The following is a 16758-nucleotide window of genomic DNA, read 5'->3' on the forward strand; positions in this document are numbered from 1 at the left end:
CATCGTTTGAACTCCGGGAGGTAAAACTAGGGGATATTCCCTGAAGAGAGGGTAGAATTCCTGCATGCCTTGCCCATCTCGTTGGGGGAAAGTTTCTTTTTTTTTCCCTCACGTAGGAAATACTTCTGTGTTTAATGTTTACAGAGTTCAGATGAAATATTTGTCTTACGGAGGAGTACCTCCGGCCACTATATTTTTCTGGGCGTACACCCCAAGATAGGGGCCAGTTCTCATGCCTCAGCCCATTGGAGGCTCCAATGGGCCCGTGTTTTACTCTAAACAGATATTAATAACTATTTTGAAAACATTTAGTGTATTTTAATTACTCCACTTAAGTTTTTAAAATTTACCTAGAAATTAAAAGGTTCAAAGAGGAACTATTTTATATAACACTACCGAAGCCTATTGCTATTTCATAATTGTTAACTTAGTCCTTGTCTGTTTAGGATTAAGTAAAAAGTGAAAAAATACTTTTTTCTATATTCCCATCAAAATTTAAAATATTATCCAAAATTTTGGAAAACTACGAAATAAATTGTATGTGAATCTAGGTGATAATATATTATTTGTTGTGAAAGTTTTAGATATTTCGGCAAAAAAACATTTAAAGTGCGTCATTCACAAAATTTAAATTACGCAAAAAGTAAATGGTTAATACCACGAAAAACCCTAAACTGGTACAATTATGACAAATTTATTCAAAACTAATTTTTTGATCACCAAAAATCCTTGGTACACCTGTGATAATTTTACCCCAAACTAATTTTTTGACCACAAAAAACCCTAAACTGATACATTTATGACAAATTTACCCTCCGTTAATTTCAGTTAAATTGGATAATGCAAAAAAAAATCACAAATTGGTAAACCTGTGATAAATGGAGGGTAAAACCCAAAACTGGTATATCCGTCAACTACCGGGTGTCATTTAACAAAATAATTTAACGGTAAAATTTAACAGAAACTAACGCAAGGTAAAATTGTCACAGGTGTACAAGTTTGGGGTTTTTGGTGATCAAAAAATTAGTTTAGGGTAAAATTGTCACAATTGTACAAGTTTGGAGTTTTTCGTGGTTTTAACCCAAAGGTAAAAAAAAGGTAAAAAGTCTATTTAGACAGATTGGAAGTTGTTGAGAAATAGTAAAAGCAACTTTTCTAGGGTTCTAGGACTTTTTACTCTATTCTCTTGAAATGTTACTGCCTTGTTAGTAGACAATACTTGCATGCATATAGTTGTTACACAAATTATCTCTAAATTTTGGTTCAATGTCCAATGTCGTTTATGAATTTTCAATTTATGTAATGAGGTCTCTGAATTTTGGCCTAATGCATAGTGTCGTCAAACTTTTAATTTGTTCAATGTGATTTCCAAACTATTGATATATATTCAATATAATCCCTAGACTATATGAAAATATTTAAAATTTTAGGGACCATATTGAATATTAGACTGAAGTTCAGGAAGCACATTGAATAAATTGAAAGTTTATGGATGATATTACATATTAGATCAAAGTTTCGAAATAATATGTATTGTTTTTTGGTGAACAACTTGGTCGGCATCCACATGTTCTATTTTGTCTCTTCTCTTCTTTTTCTGAGCAAAATTCAGTTTGCCATCTGTTAATCCGCCAAATCAATAGCTCTTCCCTTGCAGTTCCTTTGGGTTCACAGCTGTCCCTTTCTCAAAAAGCAATTCACACCTATAACGTTGAAAACCTATGTAACGATATGAATTTTCATAAAATTTAAATCTCGAAAGAGTATATAAATTAACTCCACTTTAATTCTCTGATAAATAATTCATTTATCTTCGATTGAACAAATAATTTAATCTCAAGTAATATACATCAAAACATCATGTATAGAAATCTGTCTCCACTTTCTCTGCACACTCTGATCCAAACCTTCCAAGTGATCTTCGGAAGCGTTAAATTAAAAGCTCACGAACTCCTGAACTACGGATCGACATCCTTATCCATCAATATGCCATCGCTGTCGCAACATAGGGGACCATCGTAACCCTTCAGTGATCCAACTAACTCACCACCGATATTCTAATACGTGGAAATACACTTAACATAAACTACTAACAATTCTAATATAATCTCGTCTTGATATCATAATCAAAATACAGGGAAGCTCCAAAAAGCGGTGACGACGGAGATCTATCCTACATATCTGAAAAATAAATGAGTGAGCCGAAGCCCAGTAAATAAAATCTCTAAGTCTAAGGTATGTGATCCTCTTACCACTCAACCTGGTACCAACAAACAACGTGAGTGCAAAATAATCATATTCGACTAATGCAAAAGTAAATGCATTATCTTTACTATGATGATATACCAATGGAAACAATTAAAAGCATTACATAAGATCATTCATTCAAATGCAAGCAGATGACATATTATCTCATGATGCGGAGATACCACATTGTAACGACCCAGTCCGACGAGGGCAGGGAGTGATCGCCGGGAGCGCGAGAGGGCTCGGACAAGGAGCGGCTCCGCGGCACCCGAGGATGGCGAGGGGATTGCATTGCTCTTGTCCCACATTGCTTAGGGAGTGAGATCTTGGTGAGTTTATAAGGCTTGGCCCCTAACCCTTTGTAACGCGTTTAAAGAAAAACCGTGAAGGATGCGGTTTGCGGGGAGTCAAATCTTTGTGGTCAAAGCGTTGACAATATTACACAAGGAGTGGCGCATGTTGGTGGCGGTGGGGTGGAAGCGTCGTGGTGGGGCCGAGGTCCTTACACACATAGTAGCTCACCGATATACACAGGTGAGTTCATATTCATCACTAATGGGCCAAGACCATTTTTTGATTCACGAGGCATCTTGACTAACGAGGCATCGTTACCATCGAAACTCATGAGAGACGGAATCATTCATACCCTTTGTCATGCCTCGGCCCATTCATCACAGGCGTCCTCTTCATTAGTGAGGATTAATACACCACTGTACATTTGCATGATTATGGTCATTTCTTAACATCATACCATGACTACAAGAGCCATGTCATATCATGACTACACGAGTCATGTCATCGTAGGATTTCATATCATCTCAACCTTGTAAAGAATCGTTCCATATGGTAGAATATCTGGTTAACTCCAGAGTCTCATCCATATGCTCATACAAGGAAATTCGCTTGGTGGCGAATAGGTCGTGGCAAAGGTCTTAATCACATGGCATCGTTCACATACATTTCATAATAGCATAACAATCGTCACGTATATTTCATCATTTGCAATGTCTCATACAATTAATGATGATAATTAATTGCGTGTATTTCAGCACATATATCATCACTCTTTCCATGCTAAGCCATCATCATTTAACTTGCAAATCATATGCTATTCATGGCACAACTATCATCCAATGTATTTCAACTTCACGTGTAAGTCATATCAACATCACATATGCCACAAAAATTTGTTTATATTTTCGGTATAAACCGTGACATTCAAACAATTATTTATTTTCAACGTATAAGACTTCATTTTTTTTTTACCATACCAACACCATAAAATTTTTATATTCTGTGATCAGCTCATTACAACATCAATATTAGTAATTAATCCCCCAAACTTTGTGAATTTATAATTTTGCCACTATACTCCCAAAATTAATAACTTAGTCAAATTTCGAAATAATTCATCCATTAAAACATCTTAAGGTTCTGTTTCCATCGCAGCTTCTGGAATTTCCAATATTTGCATATTGGTCCTCATTTTTCATAAAATTACGATTTTGCCCCCGAACTTTCAAAAATCACAATTTAGTCCTCTTTCCGAAATAAATTAACCATTAAAATAATCCCAAGATTCTAATTCGATGGCTTGTCCTCAGAATATCTAATATCTGCAAATTGGTCCTCAATTTTAGTGAAATTATAATTTTGCCCCTAAACTTTCAAAAATTGCATAATTGGACACTTTGTCTAGATTAAGCACTTAATAAAAAATAACTTAACCACCTAACAATATAAGATTCCTCATGCTGTAATTAGTCCCCAGAACTTCCAGTATTTACAAATTCGTCCTTCAACTTGACGAAATTACGAATTTATCCCTAAGGCTTCTAAACTCATTTTCTTGAACCGGTTTGATTTCCTCTAATTAATCTTACTTAATAATTCACTAATTAATACTAAAACTCATAAAATAATCATGTTAACAGCACCCTCACTTCTGTAAATTTTGAAATTCGTTCACAATTATCAAAAATTACCAATATACCCTTCTCATGCCTGGCTTTACCCTTTTCACATCTTTCTCATTCAAGATGAAACAAAACATACTAGTAACCTCTCAAAGATATTCTAGGCATGTAGAGAACTTCGTAATTCAAGCTCCACAATCACAATAGTGTAACTTGCAATTATTGAAATTCAATCAAACATAGATTAGAATCTAGAATACTTAAACAAACGATCAAACAACCAAGTTCAAGAGTACCGAGTAGATTAATCTAACCGTTGTGGAAGCCAAGCGATCAAACAATAAAATTAACAGAACAAGAAAATAAATCGAACACTAGATTTACGTGGTTCGGTCGTAGTGACCTACGTTCACGAGGAGAGCAGCACGAAATTTCACTATAAATCAAGCGATACAACGGAGATTACAACCACATTCGAGTCACTCAAATACTCTAAGTATTTCCCAAGCTCTAATTACACACAATAACTCACGCAGTGTTTAGCCCCACAATTCCTCACGAAATAATTTCTCAATCTCGCGAAGGAATTGTACATAAATCTTATCACAAGATTTAATCGCTATCAATACTTGAATTTTTGGTATAATTTCACGAATAAAATTACGAACTCAATGCCAAGCACCCAACACCTACGGATGACCCACGGCACTCGGAGAGGAAACGGCACTTCAAGAGGACTTCTTCGTCAACAACGACGCACCCCCTCTGTGCAGCCAAAAACAGAACAGCCCGTATTTATGCTTAGGTTCCACGGTCAACGGAGACTCCATGCAAATATAATTATTTCTTTTTCCGAATCCAACTCTCTCTGACACACGTGGCAAGAAGTCCACAATTTCCTCTTTCACAGTCAAAGTCTTCTAGGCCAACGTTGGACTCAATTCAATTCTGCTGATTTCTTCCCGACTTCGATAGATAATCGTTATCTTTTAGTTTGCACCTCTGTTGACCGAGTCAAAGAAGAAGACTCACTTACTTTCCTTTTTCAGTGGACGAAGACTCAAACTCACGATCGAAAAGCTAATTTCCGAAACTTGCCTTGGATTATTATTATTATTATTTTTAGTTTCTAAAATTCAGATTTTCGTTTCGAACTCAAATTCGAAATATATTTTCAACATTAACTTAGCGCCTAGATATTTTCACTTATCTTGAATGAAAGACTTGAATAATTCAAATCCTTAACCACCTTGTAAGATGCTTGATAGGCGGAGATTAAAAACTTAGAATAACGCAAATTGGATAATCTTGAAAGCTTGGATGAAAATGGAGTTAGAGCTTTGTTTGGTTTGGAAGAGAGTATAATAGAAAATTGAAGCTTGAAGACGAAGAAGATGAGGTTCACTCTCAAGAGGAAGGGTTGCTATCTTATCTCTTCTCTTCCACTTTCATTATTGAGGCCTTAATTAATAGCTAGAGTCAAAATTAATAATAGAGTACTAACTAGAGTTATTGGTAGATATGAAGTTACCACGGTTAAAAATAATATGTCATGCATGAAGTCATCAAAGTATTATGTCATGTATGAAGTCATCATGAGCTAAATTAAAATGGTTTAATAAAAATATATGGTAAATACTATGATAAAGAAATCGTATTCGTTTGAAATACCGATTGATCCAAATTATTCCGAGTCCACTAATATTATTATTAAAAGCATAAAACAATGGGAATACTTAAAATCAATAAAATCTTAAAAATTGAAAATTATTTTATACTTATTCAGGAGCGTATCGGTCTTTATTGATAATTTTACTAAATTAGTCATATTTTCTTCAATAATTCATACTAACTTAATACCCTGAATATTATAAATCACGAAAAAAATTGCGGATGTAACGATCTATATAGTTTACCTTATGACTCACGAAGTGATAATACATCAAATGATGTGAAGTATGTTTTAGTTGGTCAATAGTGGTCAAAATGATCCACCTAGATGAAGCTTCCGTGACGTGTACGCAAAACTACTCCTTCTCTCTAACTTTTTGACTTTTCAAAACCCATAGTTTACGCAAAGGTCTTCATTTCTCATTTAGTTCAATCTGGAAGAGACTTTGCTTGCATCTTGTTAGTCACAATGGAAAAGCATATGGTGATTATGTTCCTGTTTTACTATGCCCAGCTCCCATTTTGGACGAGCTCAGCGATGCAAACCAACCAGACGGATCGGCTCGGTTTGATCTACTTTAGAGACAGTGTGGATGCGGATCCGCTCGGAGTTCTGAGCTCGTGGAATGACTCTTCTCATCACTGTGAGTGGCAAGGTGTTGTATGCAGTGGACGGCATCCCGAAAGGGTCGTGTCCCTCAACCTGACGTCCAAAGGCTTGGGCGGTCTTCTATCGCCTCATGTCGGAAACCTCTCTTTCCTGAGAAGGCTCGTTCTACAGAACAACAGCTTTCGCGGCGAAATTCCACAAAGTATTGGCCATTTGTTTCGCCTTCGCCGTCTCGACCTTAGTAACAACTCTTTCGGCGGACAAATGCCCACCAATCTTTCTCAGTGCTCAAACCTTGAGATTTTGAATCTCATTGATAACCAACTTGTGGGCAAAATTCCTGATGATCTCGGCTCTTTGTCAAAGCTTCGAGCTTTAGGTTTGGCTAGCAACAGTCTTACAGGATCTATTCCTCATTCTATTGGAAATCTCTCCCAAATTTCCACTTTTTTCGTCAGAGAAAATGAGTTGCAAGGAGAGATTCCCGAGACATTGTCCAAGCTTCGTGGTTTGAGGTTTGTTGCATTGGCGTTTAACCAACTCACTGGCGAGATCCCTCCAGCAATCTTCAACATCTCCGGCATTGTCACCTTCAGCGCCGGTGACAATCAATTGAGAGGGAGCATTCCCCCTTATATCGGCAACACTCTTCCATCTCTCACTTTTCTTAATTTTGGGAGCAACTTGTTTACTGGCGTTATACCTCCGTCCTTATCGAATGCCTCCGGCCTTCAGTACATCTACTTTCACATGAACAGTTTTCAAGGACCGATACCCGCAAATCTTGGAAGGCTAAAAGCTCTTGAAAGAATGGACTTTGGTTCTAACCAGTTGCGAGATGACTTCAGTTTCATTACCTCATTGACTAATTGTTCGAGGCTGGAAACTATTGGGGTGGGCCTCAATTTTCTCGAAGGTTCGTTGCCAGATTCCATTGGCAATCTTTCCAACGGCGTTATAGTAATTTCTATGGGTTACAACCCAATGTTCGGAACCATTCCTCCTGGCATTGGCAATCTCTTCAACCTGTCCTTTCTTGGCTTATTAAACAATTCGCTCGGCGGTCGTGTTCCTTCTTCTATCGGAGCACTCCATAACTTGCACGAATTGTACTTAAGCGGAAACATGTTAACGGGAGAGATCCCATCATCGATCGGCAATTTGACGTTATTGAATCGCCTTTACCTGCAGTTCAATGGCTTCTACGGGGAAATACCGCGGAGTCTTGGTAACTGTAGGCAGCTAATCCAGCTCGAGCTTTCGAACAATAATCTGAGTGGTTCAATTCCAGAGGAGGTTCTTAGTCTTTCTACCATTTCGATTATCTTCAGCTTGGCACATAACCAGTTGAGCGGATCTCTTCCGTCTCAAGTTGGGTCCTTGGCCAATCTTGTAGAGCTGGATCTATCTTACAATAAGCTGACAGGACCAATTCCTAGCTCCATCAGCAAGTGCCTGCTATTGGAACGGCTCAACTTAGCAATCAATTCCTTTCATGGCGAAATTCCTCCGGCTTTAGGCACATTACGGGGCTTACGAGAGTTGGATGTTTCCCATAATGACTTGTCTGGTGAAATCCCGAGCTCTCTCGTTCAACTTACGGATCTGAATTACTTGAATCTATCTTTAAACAAGCTCGAAGGAGAAGTTCCGAAGCAAGGAGTATTTCTCAATGCTAGTGCAGTGTCCGTCTTCGAGAATAGTAATCTCTGTGGAGGTATTGCAGAACTAAACCTTCCTTCTTGCAAATCGAACACCTCTAAACCATTTTGGACAAAAAAAGTTACAATAATCGCCACAGTGGCTGGCGTCTTGTCAGGCTTCATTCTGTGTCTTTGCTTGTTTATCATTTGGTACCGGAGAAAGAAGTCGAAAGAAAATCTCTCTGCAGCTGAATTGCCGTTTGAACACCGATTCTCGAGGGTCTCTTATGAGGAACTCTTTAGAGCCACAGATGGATTCTCTGAGACCAATGTGATCGGTAAAGGGAGATATGGTACTGTCTATAAAGGAACTTCACGGGAAGGCGGCTGGGTGGCGGTTAAAGTGCTCAACATGGGCCACAGAGGTGCTTCGAAGAGCTTTGTCTCGGAATGTCAAACCTTAGGAGCCATAAGACACCGAAATCTCGTGAAGATCTTGAACGTGTGCTCAAGTGTGGACTACCGCGGCAACGATTTCAAAGCTCTATTATACGAATACATGGCTAATGGGAGCTTAGAAAATTGGATACACCAAGGAAACGATGAGGACGTCGAGCATGAACATGAACTCGGAAAACCTGGACATTTGGGACTAATGCAGAGGTTAGACATTGCCATTGACATAGCTTCAGCGATCCAATATCTTCACGAGGATTGTAGCCCAAAGATTGTACATGGAGATCTGAAGCCGAGTAATGTACTTCTGGACAACGAAATGATGGGGCGAGTTGGGGATTTCGGGCTGGCGAAGATCAGCTCTGTCGCGACAACAGAGGCCGTGGACATTGACAACCGGAGCAGCTCAGTGGCAGTGAGGGGTTCCGTAGGCTATGTCCCTCCTGGTAAGAAAATTTTCTCATTAATTGTCTTAGTTTTATCTGCGTTGGCCTTGAGATGAATTTGGATTTTCATTGCATATTACTTGATGCACACTATATTAGAGTATGGCATGGGGGACATAGTATCCACGCAAGGTGATGTGTACAGCTACGGCGTTCTTTTATTGGAAATGTTCACTGGGAGGAGACCCACAGAAGAGGTTTTCAAGGACCATTTGAATCTCCACACCTTTGTCAAGGTGGCTCTGCCACACGGAGCCATGGAGATTGTGGACTCGGCCTTTTTTAACGGAGAAGATGAGCGGGAAACCGAGAGGATGAGAGACTGCATTGCCTCCGTCCTAACGGTTGGAGTTGCGTGTTCGATGGAATGGCCGCGGGATCGGATGGGCATGGCCGAAGTGCACAAGGAACTGCATAAGATCAGGGCTAGGTATGGAGCCGAGCAGAGAGGCTTGGTTGAAGCAAGTTCATAATAATTTGGATGGTCCTATTCTCTGTCTTAATTTGTACTGTTTACCACTGGGCCAGAGCCAAACTCATATACTAGTTCAATGTATGTACTCTATCTCACTATTTTCTTTTTCTGAATTTTCTGTTTCTAATTTTCCTTATTTCTAATAAATTTTAAGTAATTCCTATTAATCTTAATTTTTTTTAACATTAGATAATATGGGTGCTACATGCCTTTGGTTGCAAAAAGAGAGTTTTATTTGACGATTGACGAGGATAATCTCATAACATCATTATCATAATATTTTCAAATTATTTCGAGATGTCAGATTTGATGAAATTAAAATCGACTGTAGAATTTTGCTTATTGTCTAGGTAAATAGTTTTCTCATTAGATTACTTCCTTTCCTTCACATATCGTTGAATACCTTTTAATTGTAATACGTTGTTGTGTCAATCCAATGAAATCTCCAAATATTCTGATAATATTATAATATCTCCCCTCAAAATCAAGGTGGTTTTAAGGAATCAAGTGGAGATTGAAATCTAGAAAATCAAGCAAGAAAAGGAACTTTTGTAAGACTGTCCGCGGTTTGCACATAAGAAGCGACATTGACAAGATCAATAGTTCCTTCATTGTCAAGTAATGTGACGCTTGCTCTCAATATTTGAATCCACAAATGAGGGAGATTCGACCAAATGTGTGGCAGCAGTCATGGGAACTTACTCGAGCCCTGATGAACCTGGAGTCAGGTTATCCGAGACTAACTCAATATCGAGATTAGTAAAATAAGATGTGGGAGTTGAGAAGACACCGTGATGAAAACATTGCGTGTTCTCAGAAAAGAACATAATGAGAGAATTGAAGATGAGTAGAGGGAGGATTCCAACATCAATATCCCTTATGTTCAATACTAAGTCCGAGGAAACAAAGAGGTAATGCACACGGCTCAAGTTTGGTGCATTCACGAGGTCAAAGAAGGACAAAGCATGCGTAACCAATTAGTTTGAGAGGAGTCTAACTTGGGGGGAGTGCCGTACAGGAGTCCGAGAGGAGATTTGTTCTGCATGATCGGCGAAGGAAGATGATTGATGGTGTACACAGCAGGAAGGTAGCTTCACCTCCAAAATTGTTTTCGACGAGATGCCAACACAAGCATAACACGACCAGAATCTAAAATGTGCCTATGCTTGCGCTCGGCACGACGATCTTGTTTGTGATGTACTTGGACATGATCAAAGAACCAAAGTACGTAGCTGGGGAACGAAGGTGTAAGGACTATTGGCGAAGTATTCCTCAGCATGATCAATGCAACATTGGTGGTGACGGTGGAAAGAGATTGGGATGGCATGATAAAATTAGCTCTCGGATCACTTTTTATTTATTTATATTAAAACAATATATCAGAAGAGAACAATTATTTCAAGGAGGGATATCGAACTTCATCTATTTTTTTACAAAATAGTGTGTGCTTATTTAAGGCCAATAGTATGGTATAGATTAAAATTGTCATGTCAGCATGCCCCATCAAGATCAACATGAATTCATCAACGGAGTTGATTAAATAAGACCTTCATGTAATTAAACTACATGGAGACTTGGGCGTTGTGCAGAGTTAATACGCTGATAAATAATCAAAGATATTATTCCAAAATTTTGTTGACAATTTTCTGTAGATAAGAGTGTAAAAAAATTGGTAACATTGAATCTTTATAGTCATCAAACTATATGATAGAGACATAAACATTTTGTTGTAATATTAACTAACGCGGAAGCTAACCCGGATCTTGCAAATTAAGTCTAATGCGAAATTACCAAAGAAATAACGAGGAACATAAAGGATACTCAAGATTTGCGTGGTTCGATAAAACGTATAGCTACCTACATCCACAGGGAGAGCCAGTAACAAATAATTCATGAATAATCGGAGAATCCAAGTTACAATCGTTCACTCACACGCTCGAGTATTTTCCGCACCTAAATTATACCCAAACCCCAAATGTTTACAGATAAACAACTTGAATGGATACACAATACTCACGGCATAAATTCACGTGTTCGAAAGCACGTCTGCAAGAGCTCCTTCTTGTGGCTTCGTTCTTTGTGTGCCGGCCACCCAAGGAGAGCTATTGTGCTATCATTTTGAAACCCACGTTCTGCTCTAAGGGAAGAGCTACTGTGTGGCCACTATTCCCTCAACCCAACCCCACTTGTGGCTGGACTTGATGAGTAGAGGGAAGAAGTAGGGGTGAGCACGGTTCTAGGGTAGAACTGAGAATCGAAGAATCGAACCGGCGGGTCCGGTTTGATTCTTGGTTCCAAGGTAAGAGGTTCCGGTTCTAATTTTTTTTTAGGAACCGGAACCGGGCCTAGACCTTTTCTTTTCTTCCTAAATTTCCTAGGAACACTCGGTCGTCCTCCGTTGCGCTTCTCTCCCCTTTTTCGTAACGCATTGCTTTAGGAAAATGTCGAATTCGTCTTTGTTCTTTGCTTATGCCTTTGGTCAAGAAACCGCTGTTCTTTGCTCCGCCTGCTTCGCAGTTCCCCGGATAACGGTTCCGGTTCCGCTCAGATTCGCCGGAACCGGAACCGGTATTCGACCTTAGTTTTTTTCTTCTTTTTCTTTTCTTATTTTGTGGTGTTGTTCTTCCCGGGCCGAGCCGCCGGCGGCGACCGCCATGGCCAAAGAAAAAATGGGTAAAAAGAAAAAAATTAAACAATTTAAAATATTATTAAAATATTATTTGGGAACGAAATTTTGTGTAGTTACAAACGCATTTATGTTCTTTTCTACTCGAGAATAGAAATTTTGGACAGTTTATCAAACGCCTTCAAATACTGAAATTATTTAGAGAAATAAAAAAATCATTTCAGTTCAGAATAGCCGCAGGCGCAGAATGTATTCATGCGCGCCCTAAGAACCCTAACTTTCTTTTTCTTCCTAAATTTCCCCACACTCGGTCGCTCCTCCATTGCGCTCTCTCTCCCACTCCTGACACCCACGACTCGACGAGACCCTCTCGCCTCTCCTCGCATTGCTTACCACAACGGAGAAGAGAGGAGTCGTTGTCGATGGCGCCATCATCGTCTTCGTCTCTTTGCCTTCCATCGCCTTCTCTCTCGGTCCAACCCCGAAACCGCTGTTCCCTTCGCTCGCCGCCTGCTTCGCAGTTCCCCGGATGCGGACCATCCGTTCGTCCTCACCGCCTCTCTTCTTCTTCTTCTTCTTCTTCTTCCGATCTATTGAGGATGGTGAGGCTCAGATGCTCTTCGCAGAGGCCATCGGCGATGAGAGTGAGCTCGAACTCGAAAGGGGGCGGCTATTCTCGAATCTCAACCGGTCACTCTCAAGCGGGAACCTGGTACGGTATCCTCCGACCTCGCGCGGCTCGCGCGTTTCTTAGTGGCTGCGTTGTCCGATGTTGCTTTTTACTTAGTGTGACGGCGTTCATGTTCTTGTTTTGCTGTTTTCAGGAAGTTTGTCCAATGCGGTTTTTCTGGTGGCAGGCCCTACGGTAAGGATTCGATTACCGATTTGTGTGCGATTTCTGCAGTGATTGGCCTAAGTTAGCGTCGCATTGCGTGCAGAGTGAATTTCGTACGTAGGTTATGTTCAATTTTGTCTGAATCACAGACTCTCTGATAATCTGATCTGATAATCTGATCTCTTACTGCCCGGTGCAAATTCTGGGCATGACAAATTGCTTGTTAAGTCTGGTCATATTTGTCAAGGAATTCTAGCGGCTCATTTTTGCTGCAATGTTCGCTTTGATGATTCGAAGTTTGATACGTAGGAGCTGGGATTCTCGCCATACCTGCCGTGACACGAGAATCTGGATTTATAGCTTCCGCAGTTACCTGTGTTTTTTGTTGGATCTTCATGGTAATAATTTGTGTGATACTTTGTAAACATATTCACCTTGTGAATTTTTCTTTTTCTTCTTTTATGAACCATTGTCAATTCATCATTGACAACAAGCTAGTCAAATTATCACTCACGGCCGCAGTTCTTGGGTGTTGAAACATTGCAGGTTGCAACAGGGCTGCTCATTGCTGAAGTCAATGTGAACACAATCTATGAACTGGGTTCTGGTGGTGTATCGCTGGTAATCCGCTCTTGAGTAACCATTTGCACATCCAAAAAAGCTTTTATTTGACGCAATTTCTTGTGATTATCCCAAACCCAGCAAGAAGTTTGAACTTGGATCGTTCTATGACATTTAATGTCAACATACTTTATTGCAGCATTCAGAACACTGATCTGCTTTATTTACTTTTATACAAATTACAATTAACTTTATGCAAAAAAACTTTCAGGCATCAATAGCCATGAGAACTATAGGGAAGTTTGGAGTGCAAGTCGCTTGGTAAAGAATTTCTTTGGTTCTTATTATGATTTCACCTTGAGTTATGTCTTAGCAAGTGAAGTCAATGTATTTTAGATGATCTTGGTATACAAAGTGTTTGATACTAACATAAAATCCGCCCGCCATTGTTAGTTGTCTCTGTATTAATAAAACAGTACCACAACAAAATGGTTATGGGCCAGGAAGGATTTTTTTTATTGGTCTTTGTAAACGTTTTATGTATGTGGCACTACTCATGTTTTTGTAATGAGCTCAGATAGGGGATTATCTATTGGGCCATCACACCATTCCATTATGTTGTTTTAGGAGGTTTATTTCTAATAATGCTACTATTGTTTTTAAAACGTTATCATCACTAGCTTGTAAACTCGACTGGGTACAAACTCTGAAATAAGAGGGCATCAAGTGATGATAGACCATGTGATTTTAGCATTCTTAGAAACATGTATTTAAATATATACATGACTTTATTATATTGCTTTTCTGATTTTTACATTCATTATCGCAGTTGGTCGTACATTTTCATTCATTATGCCCTCCTCGTTGCTTATGTGGCTCGTTCTTCAGATATTTTAACAAATTCCCTCGGCATTCCTCTGTATGGATCATCACTCTAGCTTTTCTCCTCCTGGTTTTCATGCTAAATTTTTTCTTGAGATGCTTAGTTCCTTACTAGTATTTATGAGGCACATTTTTGAAGTGCATTTTGTACTTTCGTAGGTGTTGATGGGCAGCATTATGGTTGCAGATGGGACTGCGCTACCCTGTTCTCACTGGTAATGGGGAGAATCTGCTATTTTGGCAGGTTGGTGTAGCTTTATGATTTAATTTCTTCAAGTAACTTGTCTATTGGCCAGACATTATAATCTGGAATGCTTAACATTGATGTTAACTATAAGAAGGTCCCTCCTGTTCAACTGATCTTTAGATGGAAGATACCAAAAAAAAGGACTTGTTCATCGTCAAGTCCACTGACAAGCAGATGTTATTTCTTGTTATCTTAGCCATATGATCATGCCTGCATAGCCTGAAAGAACGCTTGATTTACAGACTAATCTCGACTTTGTTCATTACCAGTCTCCTTTGCGATATGTGCATGCGTTTTAATTGCTCCCATGTACTCTAGTTGGCTCATTTTATCTGCCAAATGATAGACCTACCTTGACATCGCCTAAAATTATATGGTCTCACTTAATATCCTAGTCAGTTGCACTTTATAATTGTTTGTGCGGTTTGTCATTATTGGGTAGATTTTAGAGAGATTATGGAGAATTTTCTATATAAACATTGTAGCCACCGCTTGGATGAATGAAGTGACTCTAATCATGCATTGGAATTAAAGTCATGTGTTGCATCCCAACAATTACTATTTGTATGTTTTATCCCCTTTCTATTAAGCGAAATATTGCTTTCCAATAACTGGTCATTGTTGCGTTTATTTTTATTTTGTTTAACTAAAAATAAAATTAAAAAAAAGAACCTGTTAGAACCTGGAACCGACCCTGAAACCTGTGACAGGGTAGGTTCCAGGTTCCAGGTTCCGACGGGTAAGTTTCAGGTTCCAAAAAATGAGGAACCTGTATCCGAGGGTAGATTTTGAGTTTCAGGTGGAACCTACGAGGAATCTGGAATCGCTCACCCTTAGGAAGAAGACCCGCAACTTTTCCTTCTCTGTCTTGTACAACTACCCCTCCAGATAGAAGGACCTAGGGCTAGTCTAGGGCTCAAAACAAAGAAGACCCTATATCTCTTTTGTTTTCTATTTTTCTAATTTCTCTTGGGCCCCGCTTGTCTTTCTACACGTCCTTGAATAGAAGATAAAGTCCGCTTGTTGACCATAAATATAAATATATCAAATAAGTGTGCCCCTCTCTTTTGTTTTTTAATGTATAAGTTCGGATTACGGCTCAAATTCAAGACGTAATTCAACATATTTTTCAATAATAACGTTCTAATGAATAACTTTTCATTGGACCTCGAGCAAGGTTGAAAAAATAGTTAAAAAGGAAAGATTAAAAAGAATAGGTTAGACAACTAGCAATTGAATTTATCTTTTTTAAAATTCTAAAAAGTTAAATCAAATTAGAAAAGGAAAAATGTTGAGAATTTATATAATTTCTATAATGCGGAAAATACTTGTAGATATCAAATAAGAAATTACTATTAGAATTAACAAAATTGAGCTATGCCATTTTAAGTCCACAATCTTCTAATAATGCCATTAAATTGAATTAAACAACTCTTTAGAATTTACAAGTACATGCATACACGCTACACAAAAATCCTATGCGACACGTTTCTCTATTTGTTCTCAAATGATTTAGAGATGGATAGATGCATTATTTTAATATGTATTTATAGATTTATGAGTGTAGAGAATGTGAAGTGGAGGTGTATCTTATAAAAGGTTATAAATTATGTCATTGCCAATTAATTTTTAAATGATAATTCATATTGTGGATTAATAGGAGAAGTAAAAGTAAAGTCAGTAGGATTATTAAATTTCGGCAAGGTTGATTTTAGGTGGCGGGTATTTTCTTTGTTTTTGCAATGGGAAGAGGGCCATTTGAACAATATAAAATCTTAGGTGATACACTTTTTTGAAACATGATGAGATCCAGCTCTCATAATTCTCCTTGGATGCTATTTTTCTTTTCATGGTCGGATATAATTAGGTGATACAATTAGGCTCTGTTTTTTTTTATCGATACTTAAATTTTATTTGTTTCGCAAAAAATGAATGATTTGGAAAATATTATCTTGAAAATGATCTCTTGTATCGTTTAAAATAATTAGCAAATGGAAAATGTTTTCATTATTGATAACAATTTATGTCTAAATATCTTTGTGGACGGTGAAAATACTTTTCATTCATTCATTTTTGTTAGTAATATAAGCGATCGTTTTTAGGAAAGCATTTTCCAAATTAGAGTCGCAATACTCGAATGTGA

General features: G+C 38.4%; 1 protein-coding gene across 1 annotated transcript; it reads left to right on the top strand.

The window, feature by feature from the left end:
* Window positions 1-6305: 6305 nt before the first annotated feature.
* LOC115686766 (putative receptor-like protein kinase At3g47110) lies at window positions 6306-9575 on the top strand. The gene is made up of 2 exons (XM_056308713.1): window positions 6306-8989; window positions 9089-9575. Exons 1-2 carry the CDS (start codon window positions 6316-6318, stop codon window positions 9460-9462), a joined length of 3048 nt encoding a protein of 1015 aa, XP_056164688.1. The 5' UTR covers window positions 6306-6315; the 3' UTR covers window positions 9463-9575.
* Window positions 9576-16758: the final 7183 nt, after the last annotated feature.

This window comes from Syzygium oleosum, unplaced genomic scaffold, assembly GCF_021117445.2.
Source record: "Syzygium oleosum isolate NSW1041296 unplaced genomic scaffold, Sole_v2.1 Sole_v2.02, whole genome shotgun sequence".
NCBI classification, from domain to species: Eukaryota; Viridiplantae; Streptophyta; class Magnoliopsida; order Myrtales; family Myrtaceae; genus Syzygium; species Syzygium oleosum.

What these genes read in the sequence shown, in the direction of transcription:
- LOC115686766 (XM_056308713.1), top strand. Translation starts at nt 6,316, where the DNA reads ATGGTGATTATGTTCCTGTTTTACTATGCCCAGCTCCCATTTTGGACG. An exon ending in CGTAGGCTATGTCCCTCCTG is followed by an intron (nt 8,990 to 9,088) that starts GTAAGAAAATTT and finishes ACACTATATTAG; the next exon opens with AGTATGGCATGGGGGACATA.